The sequence below is a fragment of the Daldinia decipiens genome (genome assembly GCF_022478715.1).
Source record: "Daldinia decipiens strain CBS 113046 unplaced genomic scaffold F4813scaffold_17, whole genome shotgun sequence".
Lineage (NCBI taxonomy): Eukaryota > Fungi > Ascomycota > Sordariomycetes > Xylariales > Hypoxylaceae > Daldinia > Daldinia decipiens.
Genome location: NW_026054560.1, coordinates 245,260 through 263,213, shown reverse-complemented (window position 1 = coordinate 263,213; position 17,954 = coordinate 245,260). Strand labels below are relative to the sequence as shown.

Below are 17,954 nucleotides of genomic sequence, written 5' to 3'. Positions count from 1 at the left end.
AGTAGATGGATGGCGATGATGTATATACTGGTGTATATACCATCTGGGTAGACTTACCTACCTACCTGATTCTCCTACCAGATGCAATAAGACGGGTTATAACCCAGAAAGCCCACGTACTGCAAGTCTCGAAACCGCCACAGTTGAACGTGCGTGGGAGATTGGTTAACCTCGGGAATCTTCCATCTTCCTCTCTTAGGGACTCCTTAAATCCTAACCACCACCGCCTCATCCGTATGGCCCTACGGCTCTCTCTCCCCCTTAGCTCTCTCTCTCTCTTCCATGCTACGCTCCATCGCTTCTTCGGGCCACACGGCGCCTATCGCGCTTCCCGCGGGACTTCTATTAGACAGACCAAAACCAACCGGTGATTTCGATCCAGACGTATGGATGAATGAATAGACGAGCTCAAGTTTTGTTTCCCGCTAAACTAATTGGCGTAGCCCCCGCTAGCCCACTGGATAGGAAGCTTTCCGCCTGGTCTGTTGGTTATGTAGTAGACCCGTGGAAGCCAGACGGATGATACCCTGGAGTAATGGGTACCTGCTACGCCAATAAGCATGAGTTCTTAAGACGCTCGCTATTACTTTTCTATTAGCTCTAGACAGACTGTTACATATCTCGCCAGAGAATACATACATTCATTTAGATATGCAACCCCGGCTCTATCCAAGAACTACACATTATACAAGGCAATGAGCATTACTTGCACAATAATTCCTACCCGGCCACCCCTAAAGATAAAAGATAAAAAACATCATGTTGACGCAGCACCAAGTCATACTATAACACCTTGAAAAAAGTAATAAAATTCGCATTTCCGAAGTAACGTTCGTCTGGGGACTAATGCCATCCATTCAGCAATGATTATCTACCTAAGGTAACAACGAGAAGAGATCGCGTCCGGGGATATAAACAGGACAGTGGTCTATCCCCCTTTCCTCTCCTTAAGCCTCTCATCTCAGCAGCATAACGACTAGACCGCCCCTTTTCCTAGCAGCAATGACCGCATAATCTCTCTGACCTGGTCACGTCATTGGTAAAACCAAAATTATATGCATTCGTTCCTCCCTACCATCGCTCCTTTTTTTCTGTGTTCACCTTCCGCCAAGTTAACCACGGAGGGAATCACCATTGTTTTTCCTTTATCCCCTGGCAATTATGCCTTCATCGTTTTCCTATGCCCGAGTGTGGGAGTGCAACTGGGCTACTAACCTCGTCTGACTGCGCAACCATGTGGTCGTCAAACAGCAGTTGCAGTTACCAACCACGGCAGTTCTATCATGGTATCACGTACAAGAGAATAGAGAAGAGGCACTAGAAGAGACGTGGCGAAAAGTTATAAAGTAAAGGCCCCTTCATCTTATTCGAGGGTCGCCGCCAGGCTCTCAAAGCCCATAGACGTCCCATCCATCAAAATGGTCGATCGAGGTCCGTCCGGGGATATCAACTATGCTCGAATCATGGCGAGGAGCAAATTCATTTCTGAACTCCTGGCGTAGTCATAGCTCGTCGTCCTCCGCTTCGATCTCTGACGGTTTTAATAAGCCGCCGACCTTGGCTCGTCGCTCGTGGTCGGCTGTCAGTTTCTCGCGAGCCTCTTGCTCCTTCTCAACCACGAAGAGGTCTGCATTGTCACCAGCAAACTCCTTTAGGGAGATGAGGAAGTCTCGGACTTGAAGACGGAACTTCTCGTACGATGCGTTCAGGGTGTAGAGACACTCAATAAATGCACTGATTTGTGCACTGGAGACCTAGTTAGCTCATGTGATATTTATGTTACGTTACAAGGTGACAACTTACATTTGCAGATTGGGGAATGCATTGCGTAGAAGACCGCCAACAAATTCGGTGAGGAAATCCTTATTGCTTGTGCCGGCTGGTGCCTGGTCTGTGTAAACAGGCCCCTGGATCTTTGGCGTAGAACCGTCTGCCGGGAGTACGAAGTAGAACATGCGCATTAGCAGCAAAGACTGCGTCTTGAACCCAGCCTTATGGTCAGGATCTGTCAAGACAAAGAATACATCCTGCAGGATACCAATGAAGAACTGTTGGAAGAAGGCGTTGGCTGTTTGCACATCGGTCTTATCCGCGATATTCGTGACAAGCTCTAGGCACATGTTAAGTCCTGCGCTTTCAACGTCACGATTATCGTGCTTGCTGGCCCACATGCAAGCGTCGATGACAAACTTGAACTGTCGATTATCCAGCTTCAGGAGAGCAGGGAAGCAGTGTAGGTTAATAGCTCTGAGCAAGTTGAAGAATTCTACTCGGTGCTCAGGGAACTCTGAGAAGTCCTTGTTGATCATTTCAAGAGTGCACTCGAAAACGTTTTGCATGATAATTGGCACTTGATCTTCCATAAGACCCTATTATACGGTTAGCAACATCTCATAACTGGTAATCTGTCTAGGCCTTCTTACTGTAAGTCTTGTAATGATAGTAGACATCGCTTTTAGGACCTCCGCATCTCGGGCTCCCGGGACGTTGCGGTTGTAATCTACTAATACGGAGTCAAGAAGCTGCGGTACCATCTGCTGACGAATAGCAGGAAGATCCTCTGCCTTGTCAACGTAGCTCTCAATTAACTTCAAGATTTCCTTCTTGATGGTTCTCAATCCTCGGACCTTCGGCATGCGAGGAGCAATTTCACCTGTTTTGGAGGTTAGTGCATATCACTAAGAGAGGATGGGCATTGCAAAATTACCATCACGGGCAACAGCCTCTGAAATTAGCTGGCTAGTGGCACGGTACATTTGTAGCATGTCTAGGTATATTCTACCAATCTGCGGACCGAAGTAAGGCCCAATAGAAGAGCAAGCCGACACATTAGTCTTCATGATGTTCCCGATGATTTTAATTGTGTCCGAATCCTGCAAAATCTGAGGGTCCTGAGTAGCTGCTCTAATGATCTCGTCCCAGGCTGCGTTAGGTGCGTTCATGAGCTCTGCAAGCAATCGTTCCTGCTGGTGCTTGTTGCCCTGAGCCGCGACCATATATCCGCAAGCCTCGTAGAATGTGTGAACTTGCTGGGGCGTTAGATCACATGTAATACGCTGCAGGTTTCGGATAATCTCCTCGATGAACGGTTCATTCTCACTGGGCTGCAAGGCAACGAAGTGTCGACGGCACTGTCTTGCGATCTTAATGAACGTATCGCATGCCATATCTTGTACACCTGAAACATAATTAGCTGCTGCTGCTCCAGAGTATCGAAATTGGGTAACAAACCTTCGTGCGACTCGTGCATGAATTCGAAAAGCTTATTGACAACCGTCTTAAGGAATTTCCAATGGGCCTTTAAGAAGCGAGGGTATTGCCCAACAATGTACATGATATTACTGGCTACGACAGCCTTGTTATCTTTGCCGCGCTTCATTTCTGTCAGCCCGAGGAGGTCCTTGATAACCGTGACGAGGAATCGCTTCTCGGTCTCTTCGTTCATCGCGAGCGAAATTGATCCGATAGCCCAGCATAAAACATTGCAGTTGTGCCATGACCACTCAGTGCCGTCAACCTGTTTCTGTAGCTTTTCGGTCATAATTGTTTCCGTATCCACAACGTCAAGATGAGTCAAGTAGACGAGACATTCCCGAATGGTCTTGTAGAGCTGCACCGTATCGCTTTCCTTGACAAACTCGCGGACGATTTCACCTTCGTCGTTTTCGACGATAAGAACTTCTTCGGGTCGGACCATCTTTTCAATCATAACCACTCGGAGATTTGACAGAACCTCCTTATACTTGTGCATTCTCAAGGGGAAATTTAACAAGATGCTCGGATTTACAGCGCCGGTAGCGGAGCTGCTTCCCATCATAAGGGGGTTGGCCTCCTGGAGGGGTGCGGCTTGCATTTCCTCGTATAGCTCCTGTACTAGTTTGAGCCAGTAATCTAGACAAATCTTAAAGATCTCGCGGTCCTCGATTTGTGAGATGCGAATAAGATAGAAGTGACCATGCGTGAGGAAGTCTCGGTTAGGGAGATTCTCAACAAGCTAATCGTAAAGTTAGCGAATATTAGAATTAATCCAGAAATAAACCTACATCAACATGCTGGCCGAAGAAGTTGCACAGGAAGAGTGCCAATTCTTGGAGAAACTCCTGGTCCTTGGAATTACTCTGAGGGTATGTGCTCTTTAGGTCGAGATCCAAGGGAACGATGGTAGCAATAGTCGTGAGAACATCGACAAACATCTTGACTAGTTGTTCGCTATACGCGTTTGGCTGTCCCGGTCCACCAGTCACCAGCCCGCCAATCTCAGTAAGCACTTGCAAAGTGACGTTACGGAATTCGGCAACTTCGAGGAATCGCGTGCGTAATGTCTCGATAAGTGGCGTCTCGAAAATGTATCCTAGGGGAATCCAGTTGCAAAAACGTAGCAGTGTCTCTAACGTAGCCTTCACTAAGCTTGCCTGATTCGCTGAAGTAAGAATCTCCTGGCATAACTGGAAGATTTGTGAAAACTCGTTGCACATGGTAGTTTTCAGGTTTCTAGTCTTAGCCGAAGTCATCTGTTCGGCTGAGTAGTCGAAAACCTCTTCAGAGAGAAGGCGGAGAATGATCATGTTGTTCTCGCAGATGGATAGGTTCGATCGGCAGGATGAGATGATCTCGTTGATGAAGGTCGGCCAGTTGTGGGGCCATTCTTGCTTTAGAATAGAGACGAGAACTAAATTCAGCTTATTCAAGAGAGTGCGCTGAGTCCTGAGCGACTCTTCCGTACTGGATGCCTGGAGGATAAAGTTCACGACAAAGTTGCGAATTCCTGCGGCGCGGGTTAGCTAGGGAGATCTATACCGGTACTACTAGCGAGATAAGGCGACAAACCTAGACATTGTTCTCGGGGTAAAACCTTCCATCTGGTCATGATAACGCTGTCCAATATCTGAAGTCCAAGATCTGCAACCCGTCAGCCCTGTGCCAATACCTCCCATATCGCGGGACTAGTGCGGCGTACACTTTGTCTGCGGGTGCCTCGACTCAGCGAGGAGCTTATCGACGAGTAGCCATGCATCGGGATCTTCCTTGAACTATAAATTATGTATATTAGTTTTGGCACAAGTGTGCAAGGCGTATGGCGCATCACGTACCTGGTTTAACGCGGTTTGGGCAGCTTTTTGCTGAAGGTGGGGAAAACGCAAGTGTTAGTAGCTTAGCTTCGAGGATATATATGTTTACTTGAGAAATCAATGAAATATTAAAAGGATAAGCTAACCTGTTCACCGCGACCTTCGTAGAAGGACTGGACCATGAGGTCCAGCTCTGGGATCGTGGGCGCCATCTCGAATGAGGTGGCGGGGGAAAGACGAGGTAGGCTGCGCGCCTCGCTTCAACTGTGTGTCGGAATAAAGACAGTTGATGATGACGTTGAGGGTTTTAATGACGACGTGCACGGGTTGTGGATGAGAACTGGTTGAAAAAGGTATCAGTGGTAGAGAAAAAGTTGGTAGGTAGAGAGGAGTAGGGAGGAACAACTGTCAGATGAGTTGTAAAAAAAGGTATCAGTAGAATTCGAAGAGGCACCAAAAGTGACGGGTCTCTGAGATGATAGCGGCAGCTGCGTACAGTTCTGGTGGTGGGGTTTGGGGGGGTTTAGGGAAGCTTGGCTCATAGGAGGTACAATACATAGCTAGGAAATGTACGTACCTATAGGCTGTAGCAGCAAGGCTCCTAGGTGAGCATTAGGTACATGTAAGCATGTAGACCTTACGCGCCCACTATTTGTGACCCTGTACTTCTACTCACACGTGAATTTGTAAAGGCTGCCAAGTACCCGAGGGGCAGTAGCGGCTGAAACTTGCTGTTAGCAGTGTTAACTGAACTCTGCAGAAGCCAATTAGATATCAACGATTCCAATTATGTCATTGGTCCGTGAACGCAAGGCTTCCGAAATAACCACACCTGCCAACCAACCCAGAATGACTTACCCCTCCAATTTTAACGATTAAACTTTAGTAGGTTAGGTACCTAACCTATCGTGTCCCGAGGTTAGGCCAAGTCTTGCTTTGCTGCAGGATGAGGACAAATAAGAGACAGATTGTGACGTCGACCTGTACTTCGTAAAGGTAAAATTTAAATCCGGTTATGATAGGATCTCGTGTTGTTGTCGTTGTTGTTGTTATAAGTAGCGCATAGAACCTGCGTACTAACGCAAACGCAAAATATGTATCTCGAGATAGGATGCCGACAGTTTCGCAGGCTTGTTCAATTCTAGAATGACGACCGGCTTGGCTTTGGAGGGGAATTGAAATGGATGTTACTTGCAAAGCTCACCGCTGCTTCAGATCTGAAAAATATTTTGTTGCCGTGCACACTCTGACACTCCACCCTTATTGATAACGTCCCGTATTTATTAGCTGCTGCGCGTAACTAAAGCGTTGCTAACGTACACGTCGTTTTTCGGGTTGCTCAAGAAATGCTGATAATTGCTTATTATATGGGCTTGGTAATAGCGTACCTGGTAATAATGTACCTAATATTACGTACCGGGACCCATTGTTCCGGGATAACGGTACCGGGCTTTAAAGACTACTCCCGAGCCTCCGGGGTTTTTATTACCATTGTCAACCCTTTCTAATTTACTGTAAACACGGCCACCATCTTCTTTTTTCTAGATAAAGGGAGACGACTACTTCTAGGTGAGAATAATATAAGCTTTGCAACATAGCCGCTTTTGTTGGTTAATATCGTAAAGCAGCATATGGTGGAAACTAGACTCTTCGGGCTCTCTACTTCGCTGCTGATGTTGCAGCAACTTGACGTAAGTTCCCGATGATAAATGACAGGCTCCAGCTTCTCCTATACGACCAGGCGAGAAAGACGGAGAATAAGGCAGACGGATGTGACGTGGCCGAAGAAAAATCATGCAATTTAATCGAATAGAGCAAAGCCCATCTCCGATGCTTCCTTAAACCGACCTTTTTTTTTCTTGCCATTCCCCGCGCAGTGGCACCTCTAGTCTGTCCCTTTCTTCATGAAATAGTTACACCGTGTCCTTTTTCTTTTTTTAATCATGCGGCCTAAATTGGAGCATACGATACAATATCCGTTCTCTAACCGACCAACATTTTCTCCGAAAATGATTATCATGGGAAATACGGGTTACCTTGGCGCACCGGATTCGAACCTCCTAGACGGTCCCGAACGGCGTATGTGGAGTTTTATGCTTTTTGATACCCGCAGTCAGCAAGCCCACTCTTCAGCGCAGTTATCGCCTTATCAATATCTGTTCTCGCAGGATCGGTCTATTTACGATTAGCTTTCATAACCTTCGATCGCTACTAGAGAAATCGTAAACGTACCACACTAACACCCATGTGTCCGAAGCGTACATATTTGGCGGCAATTTCCTTATGGATACCACCGGCGAAGACAACGCCACTCTTGGCAAGCTTTGGGAGTAGATCGGTGGCCTTAACACTTTCGGGTAGGTAGATGGCCGTCATACCGTGGGCCTGGTCTTCCGGGTTGGCCGCGACTTGTTTCAAACCCAGCTCTGCCACGGTATTCTTGATCTTGTCGGATACCTCTCGGTGCCTAGCAAACCTTTCGGCGAGGGGCTTGGTGAGTATCTGGGTTAGTGCTGTGTGTAGGGCGTGGATAAGTTGCGGCGATGGGGTTGCAAAGTACGAAGGCTTCTTTGCTTCGTAGTTTTGCATAACTAAGTACACAACGGATTAGCACCGGCTATTGTTACCATCTGGGATATTGGGACCTGTGTCTTACTAGGTGTCCAGTTCTTCATCGAAGCAAAGTATGATGCCGGTGGGCTCTTTCTCGCCTTGAAGGCGTCGATCGCCTTGCCGCTGAACATCGATATGGACAAGCCCGCGGGGCAGCCGATAGCCTTTTGGCTTGCTGTTATTACGCCGTCTAGCTTCCACGCATCGAAATCAATCTCTTCGCTAGCTACACTGCACACGCCATCCACGATAAGTAACGTGTCAGGTGACACTCTCTGAACCGTCTCGGAAAGCTTCTGCAGTTCGCTCAGTACACCTGTCGATGTGTCGACATGTGTTACTGTGACAACCTTGTACTTCTTGCTCTTCAATGCTTGCTCGATTTCGGGCAATTGCGGCCGACTGCCAACGGGGGCTTTTAGAAGATCGACTTTTGCGCCGTAGACTGTAAGACAGTCGGCGAAACCATCGCTGAAGTAACCGGAGCTGAGAACTAGGACATCTCCGCCGGGTTCGACAAGATTTGCTGCTACTAGATCCCAACCAAGCGTGCCGGATCCCGAGATGACAAAAGGTTGTGAAGATGGGTCGGTGGTCTGGAAGAGCTTGCGCAGCATCGACAATGCCTCGCCAAACGTAGCAACGAAACCTGGACCGACATGCGACTCGCTAGTATTTCTATGTTAGAGAAAGTGTCTTGCTATAAGAGCGCGCGCCTGGCTATTTGGTACAAACCTGTAATGGCTCATGGACTGTAATACGGCATCGTCGAACTCAATGGGACCGGGGATGAGTAGAGTAGCGTGTTCGGGTTGAGATGACATTTTGGCAGATGACGAAGAAAAGCTACGGCTCTGAGCTGGAGGAGAAATATTACTTGGGAAACTGGGATTCGAAGGGGATCGAGCAGCTCCTAATAAGTGTCGTGATATAATCGAGACGCGAGCTGCGGGGTTAGAAGCAGTGAAAGTTGCTATCTTCAGTAGACGGTGGGGCATGTTGCTGACAACCGCTCCGGCGGCCTTCCGTATTGTTACTGAGTAAGCCAGTTTTCGTCCCCTATAATGAAACCTACCTTAGGTACTGTAATGTAGGCCGGTTTTAGTAGAGCTTGACTCGTGTATATCTTGTCTTGGAACTTTATATGTGTATGCATATGTGTATGCCTATCAATTCCTATATCCACTTGAGCTCCACGATTCGCAGAAAGAAATGTACTGTTATTGCATTGCAAATTTAATTTACGGATAGACAGAAGCTATGAAATATTAAGAGAAGAAGCGTCGGGGAATCTTGTATCTTGTAAGCAGTTATAGAATTTTATTTGCTAATCGCCTAATTCGTAGAGGTTATATCTCCCCCACTGCTCTGTATGATCTATGTCCGTTTGGGAGGTCTTATCGCATATAGTAAGCCACGGCTATTTCCCGACGTGAAGTAGGCTGGATAGCTGCTTCAAATTCGGTGTTTTAAGAAGTACGTAACCTCCGTCTTCGGCCGCATTTTAGTGACCCGACTTAGATAGAACGTAAGAGAGCAACGGCAATTACGTCCGAAGTTGATCGCATCTTATTAAGCTTAGGTAGGTACCTAGGTAAGGCTCCTTGTAGCAGTGCGAGCGCTAAGATACTGTATTGTACCATTGTACTTCGTACCTACATGAGGTAACTTCTAATCTTAATCTGGGGTACGTACCAATAGCTTGAATTGCGGGGCCTGCAAAGCTCCCAACCCTGAGAGTTCAACGTCAGCCTCGCAGGTTTGAGGATAGCTTCACGACCTAATTACGTATATCTCGTTGACATGTGGGCACGCAGTTATTGTAACTCTCCTCAAGTCCCCGGTATTAAAAGAGATATATACGAAATTCTAGCGAACATCCCGACCTAGCCGTCCTTAAACCGCACTACTTCGAACCAGTAGCGGTGTTGCCTGCGCATACGCATACACTCCCATTGTACGATTAAGCTGTCCGAAATTCCTCCTTCGAATCGGTCGTAGAGCAAATAGTCTCGGTATACCTGGGAGATTCTAGGTCTCCGTCAATTTATAACCAATGGCCTTCCTCATCCTGGTGATCGGGGACCTCCACATCCCCGACCGCGCTCTCGACATACCGCAAAAGGTGCGACGGACGGCCAGCACTCACCCTCTCCCATCCCCCACCCCGAGCACCGCTGCTAACTGTCACAACCTCGTAGTTTAAGAAACTCCTTTCGCCAGGAAAGATCGGACAGACGCTATGTCTAGGCAACCTGACGGACAAGCACACGTACGAGTACCTACGTTCAATTGCGCCGGATCTGAAAATCGTAAAGGGTCGCTTCGACGTGGAAGCGACGTCACTGCCGCTGTATCAAGTTGTAACGCACGGGTCGCTACGCATCGGTTTCATCGAAGGATTCACACTGGTGTCGACCGAGCCAGACTTGCTACTCGCCGAGGCCAACAAGTTAGACGTGGATGTGCTGTGTTGGGGCGGAACCCACCGCTTCGACGCCTTCGAGTATATGGACAAGTTCTTCGTAAACCCAGGCAGTGCTACGGGGGCGTTTACGACGGGGTGGACGAAGGAGGGCGAGGATATGGTGCCTAGTTTCTGCTTGATGGATGTGAGTTACACCGGGTCCTCGACACAACACAGGGGCAGCAAGACCAGCTACTAACAATCAAATACAGGTCCAAGGTATATCACTCACCCTCTACGTCTACCAGCTCCGCAAAGATGAAAACGGGGTGGAAAACGTCGCAGTGGAGAAAGTAACATACACAAAACCAGTAGAGCCTACGACAGGCGGGTCGTCGTAATCTTTTAAAAGGAATGCATGGATGTCTAGATCAACGAATACCCCAAAGCATCAAAGATGTATTCTCACGATGAAACTAATAGCAGGCCACTCTACTAGCCTCGATAAATGACATAATCACAATCAACCATTGGGAATGAATCGAGAAAAAAAAATACTTGATTGGTATCCTGAGTACACTGAGTCTCGTCTGTCTGTCTTCACTCCAAACGCCATGAAAAAAAATGAGATGAAGAAAGTCTCAATGCTCGCTTCAATTGTGATTACTTAATCGATATTTAAACCCCCTAAGCAGAAAACTTCGCTCAAACGACCGTACGAATCATCATCATCATAGTGCAGCAGGGCTTATTTTTCTCATAACATCATACTTCTCCGCCTTATTGAGGCCCTATCCCGTACGGAAGCGTCCACATCTCCGGAAGAGGAGCTATTCAAGCTGTCTCCTTCCATGGAGGTATCATGTCCTGCATTTTCTATATCCATCTTCGACTCTTTCGACGCTGCCATGGTCGCTCGTCTGGATCCCGCGTGCCTCGGTGCCTTCTCATGATTCTGGCTCTCTGCATCTAGTTCCAAGTCTTCACGAGCCACTGATGATAGTCGCCTTGACCTCGATTGTCGAGATCCTTTGGTATTTCTCCTCTTGGAAGTCTCCTCCGTTGTTGCCGTACGCTTTGAACCGTCTTTCGGTGACGAGCTAGGGAAATCGTAAACGTCGGCCTCATCGTCAAATATTTTCGCCACTTCAGCCTCCCGAGCTGCGATCTCGTCTACGCGGCGACCAGCTGCTCGGGAGCCCGACTTGGTTGTATTGCTTTCGCCGCTAGAATAAGACGAAGACTCAGTATCGGTCCGCTTTTTCCTATCCATTCCTACACCACTCATGGTCAAGTCGTCCGAAGACGCTTTCGAGCCTTTCCGTGCTAGGGGACTAGCCATAACATCTAGGTTCGTTCTTGACATGCTGCGATCAGCAGGTAGATCCTTCCATGATCCTAGATTCTCCTCTGATTTGACTACTGATGAAGGGTTCGACGAGGGAAACTCTTCCTTCTTCGACTGGCTAGTTCTTCGTATGTGTTTGCCTTCGCCTGACACGGCGTCAAGTAGCTGCTTCGTAGGCCGCCGCATCTTATCCCGAAGATTTGGCTCAGCATAACTAACTGCCGTCCTAGCTCTACGGCTGCCTCGTGATGTCTCCCCTCTTGAGGAAATATCAGTAGGAGGGGGCGTATCCCTTACTTCCTCTCTCGGGGTTGCTTCCGGAGTATCAGGTACGGCCAAGTTGGGCTCCGAAGAAAGTGTCTCAGTCTCGATTTCCACGTGCGCAACAAATATCGGCTGAGGTTGGGGGACCGGTATCTCAACTGGAATTGTCTTCCTTCCCTTAATATCTTCCTTTGTGACCTCGTCTAAACTCGGAGGCTTCGTAGCCTTTTTTGGCGACTTAATATGTTCGTTCGTGCTTTTGGCACCTAATGGCCTTCTCTGAGTTACCGAGCTAGATGGCTTATCTCGAACCTCTCTCCGGTTTGATGGAAGCTTGATCGGCCTGTTGATGGACTGGGGTTTGACGTTCGCCACCTTCTCTGGTTGATCCTTTGCAACCTCAATAGCTCGAGTCGGCTTAGATATCACCGGATTCTCCTTCTCATCCTCTTCTCTCAGTTTTCTCTTCAAGTTGGCCTTACCAACTTGAATAGTAGGCTGGGATTCCGTTGTGTCAATCGCTTTCGGCTCCATCGTCTCATTATTAACTTCAGGAGTATTGTTGACTGGTTCGTTTGCTCTTTCATCTTTCTTGGGGGAGGGTGTTGATTGTTGTTTAGGCTGGGGATCAGACGATGCCTTCTCTAGAGACGCGTAATCTGACTTGGGAGGACTATGTCTTGGGGGTAAATCAATCTTCACGGGATCTTCGTCGACAAAGCGTGATACTGGCGGGGGTCCAAGATCTGGGGAATCGTCATTATCATCAACGATGGCGCGTAATGCGAGGATTTCCTCTCGGCTACAAAATTAGTATGCATTGCTTACAGAAACCTCATAGGTATAACTCACTTTAGTGTTTCGCGAGGACACATTTTATTTTCCCAGATCGGCGCCAACCTGCCTTCTTGAAGGGCGGCAGCCTCCAGGTCTTTCATCGAGCTTACAGTATCTCTTCTCCTCCATTCAGACATGCTGCCACGCCCAATGCTTGACCTGCGCTTTACTCTCTTCGGCCCTCTTGGTGATCGACTTCTCGGGGTGGGCTCGTGCCCCAAACTCGCAAGCATAGTTCCCCATTCTGCGAGTTGGGCCTCCATCTTCTCCTTGATCTCAAGGGCATGATGGGCAATCTTTTGCGCTCTACTATCTTCTAATTCTGTTTGAAGTCGCAATATTTGTCCTCGAAGATCAAGGTTTTCGGATAATAGGCGAACACATTCATTCTCTAAAGTACGTATTTTGAGGGATTGAGTTGAATTTACTCGGGCGATATCTCTATTTTGTCGCAAGAACTTTCTGCGTACTATGACAGAAGGTATTAGTTGGTATCATCAGCGACGTGCAAAGTGTAGCTAGGGACATACGCGTTTCTACGCTGTCTGTTGACACCATTGGCTCGTTGAGTCGTGCCATTGTAAAGACATGAGGCGGAAGGAATTCGAGATGATTGAAGTTTTATAGCACGAGTCTAGAAAGTCTAGTAACCATGCAGGAGGGTCTTTTTGGTAGCAAATAGGGCAAGAGTTGTCGGAAGCAACAGTATGCAAGACGATAGTTGCTGTTTGAGGTGCGGTGAAAGAAAATCAAAGTTTTGGTCGAGGAAATGAGTTGGCAAGGTAGTTGGCAAGGTAGCTGGCTCCACAGTGCATGTCAACAAACTTCCGAATGGGGTATAGCAACGCACAATTATGACCAGCAATTTTATACAGGGGTCGCCTATGGTAGCACCCACATATTCACGTCACACACTAAGGCATATGTACCCAATCTGCCACTTATCCACTTATCCACTTATCGATAATACTTGCCATTTACACATGCGAATGTGCAAGTCGCAACTAAGCATTCTACACAGTAAAGCTACCTGCCTAACCTAACCTAACCTTAGAAATCAAGAGACTGCGAAGCTTTATTACGATGGCGTTTTCTTCGCGCACGTTGCCTGGCCATATACGCCAAGCCTCTACATCAAGCAATCCCAGTGCTCAGTCTGCAGGGCAGTCAAGCGCACTTCTCGCCCGAGTCAATGAGAAGAAGGCGGAGCTTGAGAATTTAAAGGAGCTGCGGGAACTTAGCGCAGCTGTAGCAAATCAGATGGAAGCTCTCGAACAAAAACTTGCTACCCTATCGGATGGAACAGAAGGTGCGCACACTCAGATAGACGCCTTGCCCTTATAGCTGGCTAACTAGGCGTGACAGCGATTGCGATGGTGTTAGGAAACTGGCATAATGTTCTACGAGCTATCAACATGGCGTCAGGTATTCTTACATCCGCATATGAGGCAACATACAAAATTTCGTCTTATTGACCAATCTCATAGCCAAAATCCCGAGTCCACGAAACGCAGAGGAAACTACATCCAAAGCTCAGGACGATACTTTACCTCTACCGCAGACTCTAGTGCGAATACCGACGGAACATGCACCGGCGCTGCAAGCCCAGACAGAAGCGATCATGGAGAACGAACACAACTCATCATCAATCTCATAAGGTTAAACAGCCAAATAGATTAATGATTAATTCACCCTGCTAGACAATATAGGTATACATTTTCAGACACCTAAGATGCCGTCAGGAACAAGCACACCGACTATGCTATTCATATAGAACTTCCTATTAGGTATCCGGCGTAGTCATTTAATCGTCTCTAACTGGAGCACTTACATATATCCCGCATTCTATGTGGTCTGTTTTTATAGGGCCAACAGTTGCAGGAGTTGGGTTTAGTTGGGAATGTTTAAACGGCTATAGCTCCGGTGCAGTATGTACATTAGGTAGTCTGCAATGCAAGCTCCTGCAGGGAATCCCCACGGAGGGAAGTGGGGGAAAGTTCGCGTGCAGATCCGCATCAGATCGCGTCTCTTAGTAAGCCGCTATTCTAGAAAAAAGTGTCTGACGTAGGTAGTTACACGTTGATGAAAGTCAATAGCACTAGTTAGCTCATGTTAAACTATTGAGTGACGAAGCTTCCCGTAGAAATTGAATGACTTACCTCATACCTAACCTTACCTATGTAAGTTATACCAGAGGGCAAGTGCGTTAGGTAGTGCTGCTGCTGTGTCTTAGGTATCAACCAGCAAGATGTTACAGTTCAAAATCCTAATGATGGGATTCGTCTCTTCTACATACAACATCAATCATTCTCCAGACAGCATGACAATCTAATTCGCCCACATTACCCAATTGGAAAGAAAGGTAACCGTAGCTTTTGCTAATCTACAAGGGATACATGTGACATTAACTCCCCCGCCAACACTTTGCTCATCGGCGATACCGTGCTTTCGGTCGCAGGCCCGGAACCAAATAATAAGTCTCATTAAACCCCTTGCTTGGACCCCTGAGCCGTGCACCCTCAACTGCCTCACTTTTGGTACTTATCTATTATTGGCCAATCGCGTCCAATCGAGATGGCCGTTATTCCCTCGAGAGTCGAGATCCTCAGTGATACGAGCTCCAACGAAGATGATCCCCCCTCTCATGACAGCTTCAAATCCGACAACTCTATTCTTTGTGACCTTTCCACTTTTCAGCTCCAGAATCGCTTAAGCGCCTGTTCTAACCCAGCAGTCGAGTCGCTTACTACATGTCTGAAGAAGCTTCAAATAGACACGGAAATTTGCAATACCGGAGTCAACTGGAGTGATAACCCAAAGAATCAAAGTCGACGTCGCCTAACAAGGCCAGCAATCGCGGCCAACACCTTTGAGGTCCTCGAAACCGTCCCCGAAGACGAGTCACTGCGCTCATGCACATCCGCATCTACAAGTATTTCTAACGAGACACAATATCGCTTCGAACTCCCTGCTTCAGGTACGTATTTCCGCAGCATGTTTCAACCCGCCTTGCGTCGGGGTGTACTAACCTAACATTCCTAGCAATCGAGAAATTCTCGGATCACCCTTTAATAGAAATTGCACGCAGAGGCATACCCTCAGCTAAAGAGCAATTGGCAAAGCATCGCGAAGGCTGGTTTGAGGGAATAATTTCTACAAAAATACCCATCGAAACTTCTACACAGTCCAGCGCTGTGCCGAGTTTCAAGGCAGTACATCTTGGCTTCAATCTCTTGCCTATTAACGACAAAGCCCCGCGCGGGAGTCCGACCGAGGCTGATGTTCTTGCACGTTTTATAGCTCTTGTGTCACCTTTAGCTCCCGGGGAAGAAGTTCTGGCGGACGACGAGCAGCCCGCAAGACCAAACATGGCCCTCGCAGAATCTAGTCGCAATCACCTTGCACCGGTCAATGAGCTAGAGTTACCCTCAGAGGATAGAACTCGACAATCTACCCCTACTTCACCTAGTTCAATTAGAGACAAGGATAGACATGTCGAGGTCATTGTCCCGAGATCACCCGCACAACCTATCGCTAGAATCGAGGATTCCGTGGAGGCGCTTGACGAACTTGAAGAGCAATTAGAAGCATTTGATGAGGCAGCTCATTTCAAACGAATTCTCTCTCCAAGAACCCCGGGTTCCGGGCACAAACCCACAGTGCCATTACTATCCGTGACGAACGCCGGAATTACGAGGTCTGTAACCCCACAACCGAAGCGAACTACTCCAATGATGGATAGCTCTGCCTCTATAAGAATAAATTCGACCAGCGAGCCCCGGCGTACTGTTCGCAAGTCAGCATCCATGATATTCCTTGATCCTCCAAAATTAAAGAGTGAGGATAAACCTGCAACTCAGGCCCCATCAAAGAGGTCGTTCTTCAAAGGCATATCAAGTCTCCTACCACCAAGGCAGCCACCCAAGTCGAACAAGAAACCCACTATTCCAACCTTTGAATTACCCGGGGACGAAGTCGCTCGCAAATTAAAGGAAAAACGCGAGGCTCGCATATCGACGCAAGCCGCCACGGAACAAGCGACAAAACCAACTATGTCAAGCCTTCGACGTGCCAAGTCAGCTAAGGCTCCAACACGACCTAACTTCGAGTTGCCGGGAGAAGCCATCTCCCGCCGCAAGCGCGAAGAGCGTGAGGCGCAGCTGCGAGCACAGGAAGAAGAGGAGCGGAAGAGAAGAGAGTTCAAGGCCAGACCAATTCGATCGGGTGCTGCGCCCAGTACCTTTCCCCGCGAGACAGCTGCGAGCCGAGCTCGGCAAAGCAAAGTACATCTGGTGGAAAATTCAACTCAGCAGAATTCATCGGGTCGGAACAAAGGCGCATCCACGACTACTAATCCCACACCACGCTCTCCCCTTTCAAAGACGAACAACCAATGCCAACCACGGGGCCGGGGACTGCAGCCACAGCCATCCGGAGTGCAGCCGCCTCGTGGTGTTTCAAGCTCTACAGTAGACAGCACCAGTGGGCAGCATAGTTCGGTGTCCACAGAAGATATACAACATCAGAGACTACGTGGCCAGGAGATTTACAAGCGGGATAACTCTTGGACCGGGGAACGAGAGCGTGAGAAACGAGAACGGGAAGCACTAGCTAAACTAGCACGAGAAGAAGCCGCCGAACGATCTCGACAGCAGAGCCGGGAGTGGGCGGCGAAGCAAGCGAGGAAGAGAATGACTATTGCCTCACTACGAGATGTCATGGCTTAAAAAGGTCACTAACAACATACTGATTGACAAGGGGAATATTGTTTCTACAGAGTTTCAGGGGGTATATCAGTGGAGGGGCTGAAGTGTACTAATATGTATATTTGCATGGTGCGTTAGGGGGGGGTCTTAAAAGCACTGGGCCCGGCGTTCAACGGTAGTGTCGCGGGCTAGTTATTGCGTTACCCAGGGAGTCATTCGTGTATAGGTGTAGTCGATGCTAACTTCTAGGTTGGCATCGGCTTTTTTCAACTAATTGTATTATTGGCTTTAATGCATTGATCGAAGATAATGCAGAGTTTTTAATTAAGACAATTACGTCGAGCTATCAGCATTGTAGTTGAAACATTTAATATGTGCTTAAAACTACATAGCTTGACCCCTAGGATAATGCCAGCAATATGGGGAAGTCTCCGGTGATGTCAGCGTACAGACTTGCCGTGAATTTCCAAGCTAGAATTAATAACCCGATATAAATATAGACTACGACTTATTCTCCGTTTAAGCTCATCTATTAGAGCCGCCATTAAGCCATACCTATGTAGGTAGGTTAGAATATTGAAAACGTGACTACAGACCAATCACTGCTATTAGTTGACGATCCCGACCGGATTTAGGACTCGTATGAGACACCAAACCCGAGTATAAATACCTACATGTAGGTATAAATAGGTATCCGTATACCTTGGGTA

The 17,954-nt window shown here is 47.8% G+C and overlaps 6 protein-coding genes across 6 annotated transcripts; 3 read left to right on the top strand and 3 right to left on the bottom strand.

The window, feature by feature from the left end:
• Positions 1–1,502: 1,502 nt before the first annotated feature.
• On the bottom strand, positions 1,503–5,281 carry F4813DRAFT_380901 (CRM1 C terminal-domain-containing protein; the record flags this gene model as incomplete). Its single annotated transcript, XM_049245613.1, has 10 exons — positions 1,503–1,746; positions 1,804–2,369; positions 2,424–2,653; positions 2,708–3,178; positions 3,232–3,994; positions 4,044–4,765; positions 4,828–4,899; positions 4,958–5,030; positions 5,091–5,120; positions 5,216–5,281. 10 exons carry the CDS (start codon positions 5,279–5,281, stop codon positions 1,503–1,505), a joined length of 3,237 nt encoding a protein of 1,078 aa, XP_049099415.1.
• A 1,129-nt stretch (positions 5,282–6,410) lies between these two features.
• Positions 6,411–9,035, bottom strand: F4813DRAFT_359942 (alanine--glyoxylate aminotransferase). The gene is made up of 5 exons (XM_049243384.1): positions 8,418–9,035; positions 7,726–8,351; positions 7,302–7,660; positions 6,698–7,244; positions 6,411–6,638 (listed from the first exon to the last, which is right to left on the bottom strand). Exons 1-4 carry the CDS (start codon positions 8,678–8,680, stop codon positions 7,161–7,163), a joined length of 1,332 nt encoding a protein of 443 aa, XP_049099414.1. The 5' UTR covers positions 8,681–9,035; the 3' UTR covers positions 6,411–6,638; positions 6,698–7,160.
• Positions 9,036–9,738: 703 nt separating this feature from the next.
• Positions 9,739–10,490, top strand: F4813DRAFT_389624 (vacuolar protein sorting-associated protein; the record flags this gene model as incomplete). Its single annotated transcript, XM_049246868.1, has 3 exons — positions 9,739–9,807; positions 9,884–10,294; positions 10,362–10,490. The coding sequence occupies 3 exons, from the start codon at positions 9,739–9,741 to the stop codon at positions 10,488–10,490; spliced, it is 609 nt and encodes a 202-aa protein (XP_049099413.1).
• Positions 10,491–10,668: 178 nt separating this feature from the next.
• Positions 10,669–13,432, bottom strand: F4813DRAFT_76621 (uncharacterized protein). The gene is made up of 3 exons (XM_049248882.1): positions 13,069–13,432; positions 12,554–13,007; positions 10,669–12,503 (listed from the first exon to the last, which is right to left on the bottom strand). Exons 1-3 carry the CDS (start codon positions 13,115–13,117, stop codon positions 10,847–10,849), a joined length of 2,160 nt encoding a protein of 719 aa, XP_049099412.1. The 5' UTR covers positions 13,118–13,432; the 3' UTR covers positions 10,669–10,846.
• An 80-nt stretch (positions 13,433–13,512) lies between these two features.
• On the top strand, positions 13,513–14,677 carry F4813DRAFT_359908 (DASH complex subunit Dad2-domain-containing protein). Its single transcript, XM_049243383.1, has 3 exons — positions 13,513–13,847; positions 13,904–13,963; positions 14,026–14,677. The coding sequence occupies exons 1-3, from the start codon at positions 13,622–13,624 to the stop codon at positions 14,193–14,195; spliced, it is 456 nt and encodes a 151-aa protein (XP_049099411.1). The 5' UTR covers positions 13,513–13,621; the 3' UTR covers positions 14,196–14,677.
• F4813DRAFT_359905 (uncharacterized protein) lies at positions 14,662–17,731 on the top strand. The gene is made up of 2 exons (XM_049243382.1): positions 14,662–15,515; positions 15,581–17,731. Exons 1-2 carry the CDS (start codon positions 15,113–15,115, stop codon positions 17,263–17,265), a joined length of 2,088 nt encoding a protein of 695 aa, XP_049099410.1. The 5' UTR covers positions 14,662–15,112; the 3' UTR covers positions 17,266–17,731.
• The last annotated feature ends 223 nt before the right edge of the window (positions 17,732–17,954 follow it).

What these genes read in the sequence shown, in the direction of transcription:
- F4813DRAFT_359942 (XM_049243384.1), bottom strand. Translation starts at nt 8,680, where the DNA reads ATGCCCCACCGTCTACTGAAGATAGCAACTTTCACTGCTTCTAACCCC. An exon ending in CAGTCCATGAGCCATTACAG is followed by an intron (nt 8,352 to 8,417) that starts GTTTGTACCAAA and finishes TAGAAATACTAG; the next exon opens with CGAGTCGCATGTCGGTCCAG. An exon ending in GATGAAGAACTGGACACCTA is followed by an intron (nt 7,661 to 7,725) that starts GTAAGACACAGG and finishes TTGTGTACTTAG; the next exon opens with TTATGCAAAACTACGAAGCA.
- F4813DRAFT_76621 (XM_049248882.1), bottom strand. Translation starts at nt 13,117, where the DNA reads ATGGCACGACTCAACGAGCCAATGGTGTCAACAGACAGCGTAGAAACG. An exon ending in AACAGACAGCGTAGAAACGC is followed by an intron (nt 13,008 to 13,068) that starts GTATGTCCCTAG and finishes CTTCTGTCATAG; the next exon opens with TACGCAGAAAGTTCTTGCGA. An exon ending in TGTCCTCGCGAAACACTAAA is followed by an intron (nt 12,504 to 12,553) that starts GTGAGTTATACC and finishes CTAATTTTGTAG; the next exon opens with CCGAGAGGAAATCCTCGCAT.
- F4813DRAFT_359908 (XM_049243383.1), top strand. Translation starts at nt 13,622, where the DNA reads ATGGCGTTTTCTTCGCGCACGTTGCCTGGCCATATACGCCAAGCCTCT. An exon ending in CCTATCGGATGGAACAGAAG is followed by an intron (nt 13,848 to 13,903) that starts GTGCGCACACTC and finishes TAGGCGTGACAG; the next exon opens with CGATTGCGATGGTGTTAGGA. An exon ending in AGCTATCAACATGGCGTCAG is followed by an intron (nt 13,964 to 14,025) that starts GTATTCTTACAT and finishes CCAATCTCATAG; the next exon opens with CCAAAATCCCGAGTCCACGA.
- F4813DRAFT_359905 (XM_049243382.1), top strand. Translation starts at nt 15,113, where the DNA reads ATGGCCGTTATTCCCTCGAGAGTCGAGATCCTCAGTGATACGAGCTCC. An exon ending in CTTCGAACTCCCTGCTTCAG is followed by an intron (nt 15,516 to 15,580) that starts GTACGTATTTCC and finishes TAACATTCCTAG; the next exon opens with CAATCGAGAAATTCTCGGAT.